At 39.0% G+C, this 19,422-nt stretch overlaps 1 protein-coding gene across 2 annotated transcripts in view; it reads left to right on the top strand.

Annotated features, from left to right (window-relative positions):
• LOC132174762 (pleckstrin homology (PH) domain-containing protein) overlaps positions 1-19,422 on the top strand; it is a 103,852-nt gene that overhangs the window by 60,068 nt on the left and 24,362 nt on the right. For both annotated transcript variants that reach the window (XM_059586429.2, XM_059586428.2), the window contains exons 35-46: positions 10,325-10,614; positions 10,719-10,803; positions 10,944-11,282; positions 11,761-12,123; positions 12,209-12,689; positions 13,968-14,131; positions 14,999-15,161; positions 15,300-15,569; positions 16,072-16,266; positions 17,130-17,172; positions 18,405-18,529; positions 18,748-19,248. In XM_059586429.2, the coding sequence (XP_059442412.2) occupies positions 10,325-10,614; positions 10,719-10,803; positions 10,944-11,282; positions 11,761-12,123; positions 12,209-12,689; positions 13,968-14,131; positions 14,999-15,161; positions 15,300-15,569; positions 16,072-16,266; positions 17,130-17,172; positions 18,405-18,529; positions 18,748-19,248 (3,019 nt within the window). The remainder of the gene's footprint in view (positions 1-10,324; positions 10,615-10,718; positions 10,804-10,943; positions 11,283-11,760; positions 12,124-12,208; positions 12,690-13,967; positions 14,132-14,998; positions 15,162-15,299; positions 15,570-16,071; positions 16,267-17,129; positions 17,173-18,404; positions 18,530-18,747; positions 19,249-19,422) is intronic.

Below are 19,422 nucleotides of genomic sequence, written 5' to 3'. Positions count from 1 at the left end.
AAGAAAGGAATTGCAACCAAGGTCAATGGAAAAGGGCGGGGCTCAATAGTGGTTTAATGAAGCCAAAAATTTTATCTTGGAATGTAAGGGGGTTGAACTTGGAGGAAAAACAAATGAAGATTAAGGGCCTCATAAGGGAATGGAAAGCGGATATTGTGTGCTTGCAAGAGACTAAATTGCAGCATGTAACTAGGGAGATAGCCAGGAGCTTGTGGGGTTGTGCACATATGGATTGGTGTTATTTAGGGTCTCAAGGAGCTTCCGGAGGTATTTTGCTTATGTGGGATAGAAGGGTGGTGGAAAAGTTGGAGGTTTGTGTGGGGCATTTTATCATTGCATGTTCTTTTTGAAGTGTCAGTGAAAACTTCGAATGGGCCTTCGCAGGTGTGTATGGTCCCTATGATGATAATGATAGGTAGCTATTGTGGGATGAATTGGTAGGCATCATGAGTTTGTGGGAAGGGCCTTGGTGCATTGGTGGAGACTTTAATGCCATTAGATATCTGAGTGAAAGGGTAGGTGCTGCTCGGTCTTCCAGTCCTATGGGGGAATTCCTGATGTGGAGAGAGGTTTCCTAATGTGGTTCAGAGATGACTACCTTGTCTATTGTCGGATCACTCTCTTATTTTACTTGATTGTGGAGAAAGGAAGAAAAGAGGAGGATACTTCAAGTTTGAAAATATGTGGTTAAAATTTGAGGGGTTTGTGGATCAGGTGAAAACCTGGTGGCAATCTTATCAATTTATTGGGAGTCCCAGCTATGTGCTATCATGCAAATTGAAAGCTTTGAAAGGTGACCTGCGACGATGGAATAATGAAGTTTTTGGGCATGTCGGTAAACGAAAGGTGTTATTGGATGGTATAAGGGAGCTTGACATCTGTGGGGAAGGTAAAGGGTTGAACGAGGAGGAAAGGAGACTCAAAGATGAGTTATCTTCGAAGTTGGAGAGATTGTTGTTGTGTGAGGAGATAAGCTGGCGTCAAAAATCTCGAGCTCTATGGTTAAGGGAGCGGGACGAGAATACCAAATTCTTTCACAGAGTGGCAAATTCAAACAAGAGAAACAATGCCATTGAGTCTTTAATTATCAATGGTTCTTTGTCTTCGGAAGCCACTGATACCAAGGCGCACATTGTTCAGTTCTATATACAATTGTTCACTGAAAGTTGCAGTCGGAGGCCTATGCCGGATGGTTTATTGTTTCAGTCTATTGGAAGTGAGGAAGGTTTGTGGTTAGAAAGGGTTTTGAAGAAAGTGAGGTGCTAGAGGTGGTAAAGGAGTTACAAGGAGATAAATCCCCAGGCCCCGTTGGTTTCTCATTGGGTTTTGTGCAAACATGTTGGGAAGTACTTAAAGAAGATATAATGGCCGTTTTCAGAGATTTCCACAAGGGAAGGTTTCAAAAAAGCGTTGATGCAACATTTATAGCACTTATTCCAAAGAAAGCAGGGGCCGAGGAGTTAAAGGACTTTCGACCAATTAGTTTGGGGGGCATTGTGTATAAATTGATTTCCAAAGTGCTAGCGAATCGACTGAAAAATGTGTTAGATAAGATAATATCGAAGTCTCAAAATGCGTATATCAAGGGGTGACAGTTCTAGATTCGGTTATGATAGCTAATGAATGTATTGATAGCCGGCTTAGGTCTAGTGAACTTGGTTTGTTATGTAAATTTTTGATAAGTTGGTTTGTTATGTAAATTGGACTTAGAGAAGGCGTATGATTGCGTGAATTGGGAGTTTTTGCTATTCATATTGCAACGAAGTGGGTTTAGGGAGAAATGGAGGAATTGGATAGCGTTCTGTATTTCCACAGTTCGATATTCAGTTTTGATTAATGGAGAACCCTCAGGCTTTTTTAGTAGCTCCCGGGTTATAAGACGTGGGGATCCACTATCTCCTTTTATATTTGTTATTGTGATGGAGGCGCTAAGTAGAATGATGGAGGCTACTGAATCTAATGGTCTTGTGGCTGGTTTTTCAATGGGATCAAGGAACAATCCTAGTCTCAGTGTCTCACATTTGTTGTTTGCTGATGACACATTGATTCTTTGTGGGGCCGATGAGGAACATCTCAGAAATCTGCGGTGTCTTTTTCTATGTTTTGAAGCGATCTCGGGGCTGAAAATTAACTTGTCAAAGTCTGAGATTGCTCCAATTGGTGAGGTAGAGGATATTGATAGGTTGGCAAACATTTTTGGGTGTAGGGTCGCAAGATTACCGATGAAATATTTGGGTCTTCCTTTGGGGGTGCCTTACTGGTCTATCACCATTTGGAATGATATTATCGAGAAGATGGGAAGGAAATTGGCAGGTTGGAAGAAAATGTTTTTATCAAAGGGTGGGAGGCTTACACTTATCAAAAGTACTTTGTCCAATCTCCCTACGTATTTCTTGTCTTTATTTCCTATTCCTGTGAGTGTGGCAAATAGACTGGAGAAGCTACAAAGAGATTTCCTGTGGAGTGGTCTAAATGAGGAGCCCAAGTTCCATCTAGTGAAATGGGCTCAGATCTGTTCTCCCATGCAAGATGGTGGTTTAGGAATTTGAAACTTATGCACTTTCAATCTCACTTTATTGGGTAAATGGTTATGGCGATATGCAACGGAAAGGGAAGCATATTGGAGGTTGGTAGTAGAAGTTAAGGATGAGTGTATGAACAGTAGATGGTGTACCAAGCCACCAAGGTGGTGGAGGGCCCTCATGGAGTTGGGATGTGGAAACATATTTGGAGACGGTGGGAAGTTTTTTCGAAATTTATTACCTTTGGAGTCGAAGATGGCTCCCACATTAGATTTTGGCACGATATTTGGTGCGGGGATCAGTCCTTAAAGGAAGCATTTCCTGCATTATTTCGAATTGCGAGTAACAAGGAGGCATGGGTTAGGGATCATATGCAGCTGGTCAATGGTGTTATACAGTGGAATGTTCCTTGTTCATGGGCGGTACAGGATTGGGAGGTAGAGGTGGTGATGGCTTTTTTTGGGAAGTTATATACTCTCTGTAATCACATGGGGGTGTCAGATTGTATGCGGTGGACTCCTTCTAAACGACATATCTTTGAGGTCAGGTCTTTTTTTCGTAAGCTTTCTTCCTTGGGGACATCCTCTTTCCCGTGGAGGAGTATATGGAAAGTAAAATTCCATTAAGAGCTAGTTTCTTTGTGTGGACGACGACTCTTGGAAAGATTTTGACCTTGGATAATTTGCGTAAAAGAGGTATCATTGTGGTGGGATGGTGTTGTATGTGCAAGCACAGTGGTGAGTCTGTAAACCATCTTCTCTTTCACTGTGAAGTGGCCCGAGCTTTATGAAGTATGGTTTTCTCTCTTTTTGCTGTTAATTGGGTCATGCCTAGAGGAGTGGTAGACTTGTTAGCTTGTTGGCGCGGTCAGCGAGGCAATATTTCAGCTAAGGAGGTATGGCGAATTGCACCACTGTGTGTTTTGTGGATTATTTGGCGAGAACAGAATGGAAGATTTTTTGAAGATCAAGAAAGGTCAATGGAAGAGCTCAAAAAGTTGTTTATTCAAACTTTGTTCCATTTGGCCGACGCTTTAAGTGTACCTCAATTTTCTACTGTCTCAATTTTTATCTTTATGTTCTTCTTTTTTTTTTTGATAAGTAAAAGTATTATATATCAAAAGCGCAGAGGGGCGCAACCCATATACACGGGAAGGGGCGCAACCCTTTATGTTCTTCTTTCTGCCTTTAATGGAGCCTTTCTTTGTATACTTGTTGTGTACTAGGGTTGCACCCCTCTGCGCTTTTCAATGAATAACTTATTTATCAAAAAAAATATTTGTTAAATCATGATTTTGATGTGACTTTGACATTCAGTCACGTGGACCCCACTTGTTGTTTCTTTTCAAGTATTTTTTTGGATTTGGTGTTTTAACAGGTGGCAAGTTTATATTCGTCGTCTTCTCCAAGTAGAAAAACAAAAGCTTGACTGCCTTCTTTTTTTTCGATGAATAAGAAATTTTATAAAGCAAATTGTAAAAGTTTACTACACACCAGTAAACTGGAGCTCCCTACCAACAGTAGCTACCTGCAAAACTCATTTACATCTATGCCTCACATATCAAGAAATCAAACACTCGAAAAAAGACTAAACAACACGGAAACAAGACTCTCTTATACACCCAAGATACAATCCAGCAAGCCCCAGCTATTGCACAGAGCAACATTTTGATTGCACCTCAGGAACCTGCTCCTTGAAACAATCCTAATACGAACTTCCCAGTATATTTTCTGCATAATCTTTTCTTCAGACAGAGATGATTGCCATTTCTAAGATTGTTTCTTTCCTGCCACACAGCATAGGCTGAAGCACTCAAACAGAGTCTACAGAGGGCAGCTAGCAGACCTTTTCTTTCCCATTCCTTTACTCCTTTAGCCACGATATCAGCCCAATCAGAAGGAGGATTACTTATAAGACATTTATTCATAACAGCAAGCCAGATCCTCCTACTAAAACTACACTGAAAAAAAAAAACTACACTGACGATTCTTCTTCTCCGATTCTCGGACTCGATGATCAATGCTTTCCAAAGGGTGGTTCGAGTGTCTCTGGTTGGGGGATTTTGGGGGAGAAGCCTGAAAGGTGGAAGTCGTTGGAACGCTCTGGGGTTGCTGCCGGAACAGTCTCAGGTGTGGAACTATTGGGGTGTGGCTTTGTGAACAATTTACGGGTGGTTCTGTGATGGGCATTCTGGGCACGGCGCTGGGGGTAAATTTGGGCAGAGATTCCCCTACAATAGAGGTATCCTCGTCCCAGGTGTCCTGTGTTCCAAATTCTTTGGATGAGGATCTGATGGTGGATCAGGAGAAGGTTTTCACTATCCAGGTTTGTAAAGAGGTTGGCTTGTCGTGTGAAGGAGATGAAAGGAAGCTTGAAGCCACCATTGGGATGCTTATGGCTGACAAAAAGGATTATGAAATGGAAAGGGAGGAGGCTACATCTGCAGTCAAAAAAGGTAAGAGAGAGCTTGCTAATTAGCAGTCTTCGGTTAATTTTTTGGAATCTGCTGGGAAGGAGAGGAGTAAGGGGGGGTCAATCCAGTTAACTCATGAAGTTCAAGATTATTTCATGGAATGTGAGAGGCCTGAATGAGAGGGTGAAGAGGTTGAGGGTTAGAAATCTGCTTAGAAGTTGGAAGGCAGATTTAATTTGTTTTCAAGAGACGAAGTTGGATTGTATTTCATTTAGCTTAGTGAGGAGTGTTTGGGGCTGCCCGTATGTGGAGTGGTGCTATGTTCCTTCTCGAGGGGCGTCAGGTGGCATTTTGCTCATATGGGATAAGAGGGTAGTAGAGAAGATAGATGCTGTTTTGGGTAGTTATGTGGCGGCTTGTTCATTCAAAAATGTGACGGATGGTCTTGTTTGGGCGTTCGCGGGGGTGTATGGGCCTAATAGAGTCAACTCCAGATGTCTTCTTTGAGAGGAGCTGGCAGGGGTAATGAGTTGCTGGGATATGCCGTGGTGTATTGGTGGGGACTTCAATGTTACTCTTTATCCAAGTGAAAGATTGAGGGGAGTTTATTCTCGGGCTGCCATGAGGGATTATGGTGAATTCATATCAGAGCAGGGTCTCATGGACCTTCCCTTAGTTGGGGGGATCTCCACTTGGTCCAATAGTCGCTCTTGGTCTAGGCTTGATCGGTTTCTAGTTTCTACGGATTGGGAAGTTCGTAATCCGGATTTGCGGCAAAAGAGGATGCTTCGGGTTTGCTCCGACCATGCTCCTATTATGCTGGATTGCAATCCGTTCTCAGGAGGTAAAAGACCCTTCAAATTCGAGAATATGTGGCTAAAAGCGGAGGGTTTTGTGGATAAAGTCCATAGCTGGTGGGCCTCGTATGATTTTCATGGCACCCTGAGTTACATCCTTTCTAAGAAGCTGCAAGCTTTCAAATGGGACATTAAGAGATGGAATGACCAAGATTTTGGCAACGTGGGGGTGAGTATTAAGGCCCGCATGGATGATCTTAAAGCTCTTGGAAGGGCGGAAGAAGAGAGGGGTTATCTACCGAGGAGATCGAGAGGAAAAGGGTGCTTGCCAAAGAGTTAGAATCCTCCCTCCTTCAAGAAGAAATCAGCTGGAGGCAAAAATCCAGGATACGTTGGTTGAAAGAGGGTGACAAGTGCACGAGATTCTTCCATCGGATTGCTAATGCCACCCGCAGACAGAATTATATTGAGTCATTGAATAGTAATGGCACTATATCTACAGTTCAAGAGGCTATTAGTAATCATATCATCCACTTTTATAAGTCGCTTTTCATGGAGACTCTCAGTTGGAGACCGAGGTTGGATAATCTTCACTTCGACAGATTGGATGTTGATGAATCCTCTAGTTTGGAAGTTCCTTTTGAGGAAAGGGAGGTGTGGGAGGTGGTTAAAAAAATGGATAGGGACAAGGCTCCAGGCCGGATGGTTTTTCTATGGCTTTCTTCCAGGATTGTTGGGATGTGATCAAAAGGGACATTATGGCTGTTTTTGCGGACTTCCAAGATAGAGGTAAATTTGAAAAAAGCCTTAATGCTACTTTTCTGGCTCTTATTCCGAAGTCTCATGGGGCTTTCGATCTAAAGAATTTCCGTCCAATTAGCCTTGTGGGGGGAATCTACAAGATTATAGCTAAGGTGTTAGCCAATAGAATGAGGAGAGTTATGGATCGGATCATCTCCAATTCACAGAATGCTTTCGTCAAAGGTAAACATATTTTGGATTCGGTTCTTATAGCTAATGAATGCCTTGATAGCCGAATCAGAGAAGGGGATCCCGGCCTCTTGTGTAAGTTGGATATGGAAAAGGCTTATGACCATATGAACTGGAAGTTTTTACTCTATGTGTTAAGAAGGTGCGGCTTTGGCAAAAAATGGTGCTTATGGATTGAACATTGTATATCGTCTGTGCGGTTTTCAGTTTTGATCAATGGCTCTCCTTCCGACTTCTTTGAGAGTTCGCGTGGGGTGAGACAAGGTGATCCCCTCTCTCCGTTTTTGTTTATCTTGGTTATGGAGGCGTTCAGCAGGATGATTAATGTTTCCATCAATAGGGGTTTCATCAATGGTTTTTATGTGGGTGCCGGAGAAACGGGTTGTTGTTTCTCACCTTCTTTTTGTAGATGATTCGTTGGTTTTTTGTGGGGCTACTCCTGACCAAATCAGATTCATTAAAGCTCTTCTTATTGGCTTTGAGGCTGTTTCTGGGTTAAAAGCAAATCGGGCCAAATCGGTTTTGGTCCCTGTCGGAGGTGCGGGTGAGGCAGGTGAGGTGGCTGGCATTCTGGGTTGTGGCACCAGTTCTTTGCCTTTGAAATATTTGGGTCTTCCTCTTGGGGCTTCTTTCAAGCTTTTGGCTATTTGGGAAGACATGATAGAGAAGATTGCTAGAAGGTTGGCCCCCTGGAAACGTTCGTATTTGTCCAAGGGGGCTAGGCACACCCTCGTCAAGAGCACTTTATCCAACCTTCCTACTTACTTTTTGACCCTCTTTCCTATCCCTATCTCTGCGGCGAATCGCATTGAGAAGATTCAACGGGATTTTCTTTGGGGGGGGCTAAACGATGAGCCTAAGATTCACTTGGTCAACTGGCACGAGGTTTGTAGTCCAATTTCGGAGGGCGGTTTAGGGATCCGGAGTCTGCTGTTTTTTAATCAAGCTCTTTTGGGGAAATGGTTGTGGAGATTTGCCAACGAGGAAGAGGCTTGGTGGAGAAGGATTTTAGTGGCAAAGTATGGGGTGTTTCGGGGTGGTTGGCGCTCTAAAGATCTTCGTGGTTCGCATGGGATGGGGTTATGGAAACACATTTGCAGGGGCTGGAGTTCATTTCAATGTCATTTCAGATTGGATCCTGGCTTAGGGCTGAATGTCAATTTTTGGGAGGATATTTGGTGCGGCGATATGTCCCTCAAGGAAGCTTTTCCCGGCCTTTTCAATATAGCTAGCAACAAGGCTGCCTCCATTGCGGACATCAGGGAGAGTATAAATGGTATGGTTCATTGGAATGTTACCTTTATTCGAAGAATTCATGATTGGGAGGAGGCGGCTTTATCCTCCCTTCTCTCGCTCTTGTATTCGCTCTCGTTGCGGGGGGAAGGAGAGGATCGTATGTGGTGGATTCCCTCTAGAAAAGGGAAGTTTGAGGTTTGCTCCTTTTACAGGAAGATCGCCCTTAAAGAGCCCAACCATTTCTCCTGGAAAAGTATTTGGCGCACTAAGGTTCCTTCGAGAGTGGCATTTTTTGCTTGGTCGGCCGCCCTTGGGAAATCCCTTACTTTGGATAATGTTAGGAAGAGGGGCATCGTTGTGATTAATCGATGTTGTATATGTGAATCGGAAGGGGAGTCTGTGGATCATCTCTTTCTTCACTATGGGATTGCGCGCTTTTTGTGGGATGTTATCTTCTCTCGGTTCAACATGTGTTGGGTTATGCCTAGAAGCGTTAAGGAGATGTTAGCTAGTTGGTGGTCGGGTGGTAAATCCCGTAGCACGGTGGTGTGGAAGATAGTTCCCCTGTGTCTCATGTGGTGCTTATGGAAGGAAAGGAATGCTAGATGCTTTGAGGACTTGTCGAGAAACCTTGAGGACATTGTACATTTCTTTTTGTATACGCTCTATATGTGGACTGCAAGATGACTTGCTCCCATAGAGATCAATTTCCCTGATTTTCTTTTTATGTTCTCTTCTTCTTTCTCTTCTACTTAGTCTCTCTCTTGTATACTTCCTGTGTACTTGGGTTGCGCCCCTCTGCGCTCTTTAATGCATCATTACTTATCAAAAAAAAAAAATCCTCTAAAAAAACACAAAGGACATTTCCATTGTATCGCCAAGTAAGTAAACTTTCCCCTGTTGTAAGTCTATTTCGGGCAATCAACCATAAAATGAAAGCTTGCCTTGGAATATCAAGAAGGAACCATACTAACCTCCACCAAACAACTGGCTGCTGCTTGGCTCGAATAAACTCTCACGCATGAGCACAATTGTAAATGCCTTTGCTAGATATGCTAGGCACCAGTATTAACCTAAGGTAATTGACTTTGGATTTTGACTAGAGATTCTGATCTAGTAGGAGGCCAATGCCAAGACTTATCACAGAGAACTCTCGACACTTTTGCATTGAGCTGAATTCTAGCATCATAAATTGCTCGATTTCCATATTGTTCCAAAAGTACACCATCCGGGTGCCAAATATCAAGCCACAAAAATATAGTTCCCATCCCCAACTTGGAACCGAATGAAGTGCCTGGCTAAGTTCCTCAGTTTTAACAACTTTCTCCAGCTCCGGCCATGAACAAGCTCGAGGAATTTTCACCATCCAAAAGCTTTTCCCCTTCAACATATAGTCATTAATCCATGCACCCCACAAAGATCCAGCCTTCAAAAAAAGGTTAAAATTATGTCTCATCATAGAGGCTTTGTTCCAAATATGTCTCATCATAAGACCTACTTTGAGAGAGCATATATAAAAGGGGCATTTGGCCATTCAAGGACAATATGCATATAAAATGAGGCAATCTCACACTCACAGTTTTGTAGGGCCGAACAGTAGAAGTTCTTCAATTTTGTAGTATAGTTGCCGCTCAAGAGAACTAGAGAAAGATTTACATTCGTACATTTGTAGTTTTCTTCTCAATCTATACATTTGTAGTTGTTCTTAAACCAATTGTTAGACTTATTATGCAACTTAATAACCTAATTTAAGTCATAGAATGTGTAAATAAAACTGTATTAAAACAAACATACCTCCGTTCTTGTTGTGGAATGAACCCTCAATTGATATATTTTGTGTGTGGAGGATTCTAGTACTCTCTTCCCGAACTGGATGGACAGTGGTGGTAATAAAATTAGCTGTTTTTTTTGTCAAGAAGTTATATTTTGTGTGAGAGTGAGATTTGGGTATGTTAGGACTTTATTTTGAGTAGCTTTTCTCGATCACTATTTTGTACTCGTATCTTTTGATGGTGGAATTTCTTCTTGGTAATCTCTGCCCGTAGATGTAGGCTTGTTAAGTTGAGCCACATCAATCTTAGTGTTCTGTGGGATTGGCTTATTTTATTCAATTCTTTCTACTTCTACATGATCCTAATTATTACTTTGTCACAACAATGATATTTTAAGAGCTGTTGTCTTTTCATGTTATTAAGTTTATTGTGTCTGTTGGCTCATAAGGTAACTGCAAAATGACATATTTTACAAAATTTTAACATGAACTATTACTTTTAGTTTTCTATATACTGGATATCTAGGATAACATGTAATGAGGTAATGAGAAGATGGTAGAAAGATGACATTTGATGTGCTCATGCTGCTGCCAGGCTTGTTTTGAAGGGTGATACTGTTGAGATGGGTGCAAATGTACTTGGCTTGAGTATGGAGAGTAATGGAATCAGGATATTGGAGCCTTTTGACACCTCAATTATGTATTCAAATGCTTCTGGAAAGATCAGTATACATTTATCTGTTTCAGATATATTCATGAGTTTTTCATTCAGCATCTTGAGACTGTTTTTAGCAGTTGAAGAGGACCTTCTGGCATTTTTAAGGATGACTTCAAAGAAAATGACAGTTGTCTGCTCCCAATTTGACAAGGTTGGAACAATAAAATGTACGTCAACATGCTCTTAATTTTTTTTGTTTTGTCACTGGAAGATATGAATATATCTAGAGCTAAATACTGATGACTCATTGCCCGGGTGTTGCACCTTGCAGATCCGTACAGTGACCAGATATATGCCTTCTGGAGACCTCATGCACCACCTGGTTTTGCAGTTCTTGGGGACTATCTGACACCATTGTCAGTGAAATCTCTTGCTAACATTGCTTCTTGAGATTTTTTTTTGGTTTCCCATAGAGATTAATTCTTTTTCTTCTTCACGACAAGTGCTTTTTAAATTGTTTCATTGTAATGTTGACTCATCAGTCTTTACATGACAGGGAAAAGCCACCTATAAAAGGAGTGCTTGTTGTAAATACCAACTTTGTCAGAGTTAAAAGACCAACATCTTTCAAACTGATTTGGTCACCTTTATCTTCTGGGAACATTTCTGGTCAAGGGATAAATAATTCTGACATGACACCAAATGGTGTCAGCAGTCAAGGAGAGAGCAACTGTTCAATTTGGTTCCCAGAGGCACCCAAAGGTTATGTTGCATTGGGCTGTGTGGTTGCCCCTGGAAGAACACAGCCGCCACTATCTTCTGCTTTGTGCATATTGGCTTCTTTAGTTTGTCCTTGTTCCCAGAGGGATTGTATTACAATCAGCACCACTGATAGGTATGTGAAATTTCCAAGAATAATTTTCTGTCATAATTTCAATCTTTATGATATACTTTTCTGTAACTTGTGGGGGGTTTTTGAGTAACAGTTTATATTGTATTGTGAGCTGTTTAGAAATTGTTCTGTATGATGGTGTTGGTTATCCAACATGATGTCAGTTTGCCATCTGCATGCGTGGAACATCGTAAAGCTAGGTGTTACATTGACTGCATGCATGCCTTTCTTATTGCTAATTCCTCTATGAAGTAGTATCACCTGAACAGCCACTTACTTTTGTTGGAGAACTATCAGTCCCCAAAACTTATGCTGATTGATAGTAGACCAACAATAGATACATAAGGCATGCAATGCTCTGATATTATGTGGGAAAATCATCAGTCCTAAAATCAATGGACTAAAATTCTATATTAAGCATAATACTTATAGCTTCAATAAAATCTTGATTTTGATGTCTTCTTTCATGTCTGAATTGCAGATCCTTCCCAAGTATGTCATTCTGGCGTGTGAATAATTCTGTTGGCACTTTCTTGCCAGCAGATCCTGCTATTTTTGGCTTAACAGCTAAAGCATACGATTTGCGTCATATGATATTTGGGTTGTCCGAAGAGTTTGCAAAAGCATCCAAAAGTTCAGATTCCCAAGGTTCCCCTTCGGTTCATACACAAATCCAACAATCAGGAAGATCATCAATTATAAACTCTGGCCGGCGTTTCGAAGCTGTTGCTAGTTTTAGATTAATATGGTGGAATCAAGGCTCAAACTCAAGGAAGAAACTATCCATATGGCGCCCTGTTGTCCCGCAAGGGATGGTATATTTTGGTGATATTGCTGTTGAAGGGTAAGCGATTCTTGTGAATTTCATATTGAGAAATGTCCATCTTTTACTGAATTAATATTATATATGGATTCTTATCTGGACCTAGGTATGAGCCTCCAAATACTTGCATTGTTCTTCATGATGATGAAGAGCTTTTGAAAGCACCTCTGGGTTTCCAGCCTGCTGGGCAAATCAAGAAACAGAAAGGAATGGAGAGTGTATCTTTCTGGCTACCTCAACCTCCCCCGGGTTTTGTTTCCTTAGGTTGTATTGCATGTAAGGGCACCCCAAAGCAGCATGAATTCAGCACATTGAAATGTATGCGCAGTGATATGGTCACTGGGGATCAGTTTCTGGAGGAAAGTATATGGGATACATCTGATGCCAAGATTACAGAGCCATTTAGTATTTGGCTGGTTGGTAATGAGTTGGGAACCTTCATTGTCCGTAGTGGTTTTAAAAGACCTCCAAGAAGGTTTGCTTTAAAGCTTGCAGATTCCAGTGTACCAAGTGGTTCAGATGATACTATCATTGATGCAAAAATTACAACATTTTCTGCAGCACTCTTTGATGACTATAGTGGCTTGGTGAGAATTCCTATTCCAAGTCGATCCATTTAATTTTTATAATAAAATGTCAAACCCACCTGTTGTGTTTGGAAATCAGTGCTGGTTAAATATATGCCTGAATATGGTAATTAGTTAAATAATTGTGAATGAATTCAGTGCAAACATATCTTCTTTAGGGGATCCTTCTGATAGCAAACGTAAGAAATGCTTGCATTCATTGATTTACAACTGTATGGGACCGTACAAAAGGGTGAGATGAGTTGTATGGGTACTTTTCTAAGGCAAGTGAAAGCACCATGAGTGTAGTTCGCAGAATATGCAGCCAAAGTTGTTTTAAGATGTCTCTGGGGTGAAACCTGGAGGAGGGATGCTTATTAGGACCCAGTCTAGTGAAAGGAGCAGTCACAATCTATTGCACGAATTCACAACCAAAAATAAATGCTCAATGGACTCATTATGAGACCAAGAGAGTACGCAAGTAGGCAAAATGTCTGGGCAAAATATGCTTACCTTATCCAGCATATAAAGGCCATTATTGACAGCCCTCCAAGAGGTTGAAACATGCGGACCACTTTGTTCAACTATGGGACAGATGTGACACAATAATGTAACAGTCTCTCCTTGAGGCTTGTCTTTATCCAGACTGGCACTCATAATTTGACAACCATATGGACCTCACCACAAATTTATGACCTTGTAATCTTTTTTTTTTTTAGAGGTTCACTTGTCTTATTAATAAATCATACTTGCTTTTTAGAACACCTTGTGCATTTTCTCTTTGCAAAACAGATATCTGTATTGATAATAAAAAGTATGTGTTTTATTAGACCTCTTCCATTGAGGTTGCGTTGATTTTCAAATAGTTTGTGAGAGCTAAACTTGCTAAAGAATGGCCTTTCTTTTCTAGGAATTATAGTTGTAGGTGTAATGTTGAAATATAAGGCCATCTTTTGTTACTTTTTTTCCTCATAAGGCTTCCTAGCTAGTAATGCAAAGATCTGTTCTCTTTACACCTTATGTCTTCCGGCTTACATGAAGGCTCTACGGAGAATGCAAGGACTTTCTTATTTTCTTCAATGTTTAAATCTAGTGTTGTTTGTTGTGACGTACGAACCTATTTATTTCTTTTTCTTTACATTCTAACAGAATTCTTTTATATTTTTCTGTTTAAAAAGTGTTAGACTGTTCCTTATCAGATGGTGATTATGATTTAGAACTCAGGAACCTGTAATACAACAATATTGCCATTTGCTTGCAATAATGTCCCTATTGATTCTGTTTCCTGGAATTTTGCAGATGGTGCCATTGTTGAATGTATCTTTTAGTGGAATAGGATTTGCTTTGCATGGAAGAACTGACTATTTGAGTTCCACTGTTAACTTCTCCTTGGCTGCACAATCGTATAATGATAAGTACGATTCTTGGGAGCCTCTTGTTGAGCCAGTAGATGGGGTTTTAAGGTAATTTGTTGTAATTCATGCATCAAATTGTTTTTGGGGTATACTACAAATTACCTACTCATAAGTAGTGGTAGTTATAAATTACTTTGTCTTTTGAGAACCATCATGAAAGCTTCCTGCCTTCTGTGCCAACTGCCAGATTCTCCCATATGATGCACACTTCTTGTTGAAACACTAAATTTATCCTGTAGATGGCCTTCAATGGGCTTAAAGGTTCATGAAAGAGATAGAAAACGACTCAGTTCTTTATTTTGGAAACAGAACAACTCTATTCTCGCTCATTCTAAAGGTCAACTAAGGTCTAAATTCCGTTTTTCGTGTGACACATGCACATCATGTGTGAAATTCCTTTATTTGAGACAGAGAATAAGACAATTTCATTTCTACAATTCATAAAGAAGTTTAGTGACAGAATTCAAGAGAATTGGAGGTAATATATAATAAACTATAACTGTAGACTGCAATTTTTTAAATAAACTATATATAATAGTTATAAGTATTTTTTTATATATATACAATATTACTTATCAAAAAAAAAAAAAAAGTATATATTTCCTCTTTTTCTGTTAAAATCTTTATTACTTGCCAAAAAGAAAGACAATAAGTATGCAATACCAATCGTCTAATGAATTAGGCAATGGGCATACAACTTTTTGTGCATTACCAATCATCTAATGATTACCTTGATTTCTCCGTTACTGGCTTTATGTCGTTGGAAAGGAAGCTTTTCCTTTATTTCTTGTCCCTCTTTTTCTTTGTGTTAAAAATATTTTTGAATGCTTTCAAAAGCTTAGTTGTGATAGTTTATTGACCTTTACCTTTAGGTTATTATTTCTATTCATTCCTAATTTATCGTCACTTTTGTAGGTATCAATATGATCTCAATGCCCCAGGTGCAGCTTCTCAGTTACGTCTTACCTCAACTAGGGATCTAAACTTAAATGTTTCAGTGTCTAATGCAAATATGATTATTCAAGCTTATGCAAGCTGGAATAATCTTAGTAACGTCCAAGAATATCATAAAAACAGAGTAAGTCTCTTGATTCTCCTCTCATTGTTTGTATTTTCATTTGCAACTCTCTTTTTATTTTTCAATTGTTCGATTTATATATCTGTATTTTTTTCTTTTCTTCCCCAACTCCCCTGACATTTACATTACATCAAATAGGATGCATTTTCTCCAACTTTTGGTGGAACATCTATCACTGACATCCATCACCGGAGAAATTATTATATAATCCCACAAAACAAGCTTGGCCAGGACATCTTCATTAGAGCTACTGAAATAAGGGGACTTTCAAATATAATTTGGATGCCATCCGGGGATATGAAGCCTGTAAAAGTTCCGGTTTCCAAAAACATGTTAGATTCTCACTTGAAAGGAAAACTTTGCAGAAAAGTTAGAACAATGGTGACAATTATTATACTGGATGCACAGGTATGAGTTATAGTTATTCAATGATGGAGGCAATTGCTTGTGATTCCAAATAAATATTTCAAAATAATTTTCTTTTCTGAAGAATATGTGATGCTGGCTAATTTTAATTGTAGTTATTGTTTCTCTTATGTTTATTTTTATTATTGATTGGCTTCGTACTCTTAGATGATTATATCCTGTACTCCTGTCTTAAATAGATGTCTTGCTTTCTCTTTTGGAATGTCGCAGATGAATGTCCACATTCTAAAAGTGGAAGCACTTATTTTTCATTTTCCTATACTGCCGTTCCCTTTTTTAAAAAGCAAACTACTGTCTCACTGCTTACCTCTAACGTAAATCAGAGGGCATTTTAGAAAATCACTTTACTTATTTCTTTTCCTGAATACTCATACCGTTTTGAGCCAAGACAAGTCTTTTGGGATAGAGGAAGCATGAATTTACACCCATCTTTGCAAATAGTTTTCTTTTATTAATCATTTACTTGGATATACCTGTAATGCAGTTCCCAAGAGTTGAAGGCTTAAGTTCTCACCAATATACGGTTTCAATTCGTCTGACTCCAGAACAAAGCCTCTCTACTGAATGGCAGCTTCATCAACAGAGTGCACGCACATGTGGAAGCAGTTCAGATAACTTGTCTTCTGATCTTGAATTGGTCAACTGGAATGAAGTATTTTTCTTCAAAGTTGATTCACCAGTATGTAGATAACTTTTTTTTCTTTATTAACATTTCATTTTCAAGGAAATTTCTTTTGCTGTTGTGTCTTTTTATGAGTTGTCACATTCTTAACTCTTTTTACTTTATTAACATTTTCTTTTCTAGTATCTTTTACCTTTGTGTCTTTTCATGAGTAGTCACATCCTTCATTACCTGAGATATGAGCTTATTAAGAAGTGAAGGCCATTTAATTCACCTAGTTCATAATTTTCATTCCTGAAGCCTGTCAGTAGTAAGATTCTGTCCTTCAGCTATTCATAATTTAAGATTCTTTCCATTTCTAAAGTGGTAAGTTCTCTAAAATTGTATTCCTTGCTAGCTGAGAGCTTCTTATTACACGTACTTATGAAGGGACATTCAGGCTTCTGATTATAAGTACATTAGGTTATTTCTGCAACTAAACTTCTTAAACTGCTGGTCTCTGGCTTAATTTATTCCAAGTTGTTACTGTATCTTGGCGAGCTCATCTATATAAATTATTGAAGAGGTTTACTATTCCATAGGATTTCCTAAGCTTGTACTTGTTCAATCTTTTAGACTAATTTTGAAGAAATTTTACTTAAGTTCACTCCTGTAGTGGCTGTTTCAATTCTGCAAAAGAGAATCTGGTTCTCTCAAGTTCTGTGTACTGTTTCTTTTTCCTAGTGTGGACGCCAATGCTGGATAGGTCTTACACAGTGGATCAGTTCTCTCCACATATTCTCTACATAATTTCTGATTGTACTTATAGTAGTTGTTATCTTTCTGATAACATTTTGCCTTCACTCTTTGTGCATTTTTTGTAATTTTTTTTTTTTTTTCCATGGCCCCGAAATAATTTCCTATTGTACAAATTTGCACAGGACCACTACACTTTGGAACTAATTTTGACAGACATGGGGAAAGGTATTTCTTTCACTATGCAGATCTATTATTGTTGAATTAGATACCATAAAATTTATGTTTTTCATGTTAGGGAAGAATGATGAATTCGGCATCAGTTAAAGTGAATCTTTGTAATTTTGTGTCAACAAAATATTAATGAATTCCGAAGATTTGGACATGTTAAGGATGTCTATTCTTGGTATTGGAATGGTTGCTTGAAAACGGCTTGTTACTGTCTGCAACTGAATACTGTATTTAGCATTACTTATTCACTTTGCAATGTATTTGAGCATTAAAATTAAATCCTCGTAATTGGAAATCAATATTGCCCCAGCCACCAAGACCATCTTTTTAAATTTGGTGGGAATCATCTCAAGTGACTAAGGAAATATATGAGGAAGGATGATCTTGAATTTTAAAAAGGCAAGCAAGCCCTACAAAAAACAAGGTGAAAACCACGCAAGGTTGATAAAGTCCACAATAAAGTGTTAGTGTACTCATCCTTGCGGGAGCTCCCCTTTGTGCTCAATTATCTTCTTCCGTATTTGCTGATTAATGAGTTTAAATCATAGTGGGCTACAGTTTTAAATAAGGTCCTTGCTGTTTTAATAAGTTGAATGCTGAATACAATAATCATACATACTCATGGGAGCTGGGGCCCAATTATTACCTAAAAAAAATGAGTTTCTTGAATTTAGAGGTCATGCAAAATAATGGTTCCACAATCTTATTTTTGAATGTAGATATTGAAGAATTTAGACAAAACAATAGTGTCAACAGAGTGGTTGATCTTCTGTTTTTCTGGTCAATACAATATACGCAAAGTGATTTAACCCTTTTGGCACTCTTGTATCACACGATAACCCTAATGAATTATAATGTGAGCTCTTAAGCAGATTTCAAATTGTCTACTATTAAGCAAAAAGATAAAAAGAAGGGGGGGAAAAACAAGTCTGAACTAGTAAACGATTGCTGCAACAGCACCAATCCCCTGTGGGTAGAGAGCAGCTTTGGCTAAAGATATGCACATACAATAGGAATGGTTTTAATGCCCTCCATTCATAATTTGTACAATTGAGTAACTCTTAATATTCTAATTGTCTAGAATCTCTTAGCTAATTACAAATATATTTATTTTATGTGGATATTACCTTTCAAAATCTGAAAATAAATTCCTTTTGCCACGCATTATAGTTATTCATTATCAACCATGTTTTATGTTTTCGTTATAAACTTCACTTCTGGTTTGACAGGTAATCCGATTGGATGCTTTTCAGCCCCCCTAAAGCAGATGGCAGGAAACATCCAAGATGGTTCACATTCACATGATTATGTTAATAAATTGACCTTGATTGACTTGTCATCAACAGAATCTATGGTGAATGTTATTTTTTAGATTTTGTCATTGCTTTTCTTCTTATATCTAAGGTTGAATACATTGTTGTATCCTTTATAGGTTGATCTTGAAGTAACCTTCAAACAATTTTATTCTTAGGTTTTTTTTTTGATAAGTAATAAAAAAAATAAAAATAAAAAATAAAATAAAAAATAAAAATTATTCTTAGCTTAATGATGCTTATGTACAATATGGTGCAGAGTGATAAATGTGAAGGCTCATGCGGGAGAATAAGATGTGCTATACTCCTGTCACCCAGATCTGAAGTTGACAACAGTAATCAACCTGCAATTGGTGACAGAAAATCTGGGCATATTCAGATTAGCCCAAGCAGAGAAGGGCCTTGGACTACTGTGAGGCTAAACTATGCTGCACGTGCTGCTTGTTGGCGGTTTGGCAATGATGTTGTTGCCAGTGAAGTAAGTGTCAAAGATGGGAACAGATATGTGAATATTAGGTCTTTGGTTTCAATACGTAACAATACAGATTTTATACTTGATTTGTACCTTGTATCCAAAGCTTCCACTGAGAGAATGAGACCACAAGATGATGCAAGTAACCCTAAAGGCTTACAAATTGATGGTAACAGAGTTCAAACAGATGAGTATTTTGAAACGGAAAAGTATGACCCAACCATTGGCTGGGTTGGGTGCTTGGTTCAATCTAGGCAAGATATTTCAGAAGGCGGAAGCTCCCATCAGGTTAGTTATTATTAAAGCTGTTTCTCACATGCCTTAGGACATTTGTCATGTACGCTTCTTTTTTCTTTTCTGTTCTGTTCTTTTTTTTTTTCAACTCTTTTTCCTCACCATATGATGGATGAAAATTTTATTTTTGTGAATAATCATGTCCAAAGCCCCCAATAAACCAAAATC

The sequence above is a fragment of the Corylus avellana genome, chromosome 3 (assembly GCF_965113065.1).
Source record: "Corylus avellana chromosome 3, dhCorAvel1.hap1.2, whole genome shotgun sequence".
NCBI classification, from domain to species: Eukaryota; Viridiplantae; Streptophyta; class Magnoliopsida; order Fagales; family Betulaceae; genus Corylus; species Corylus avellana.
This window is presented reverse-complemented; position numbering and strand designations above follow the sequence as displayed.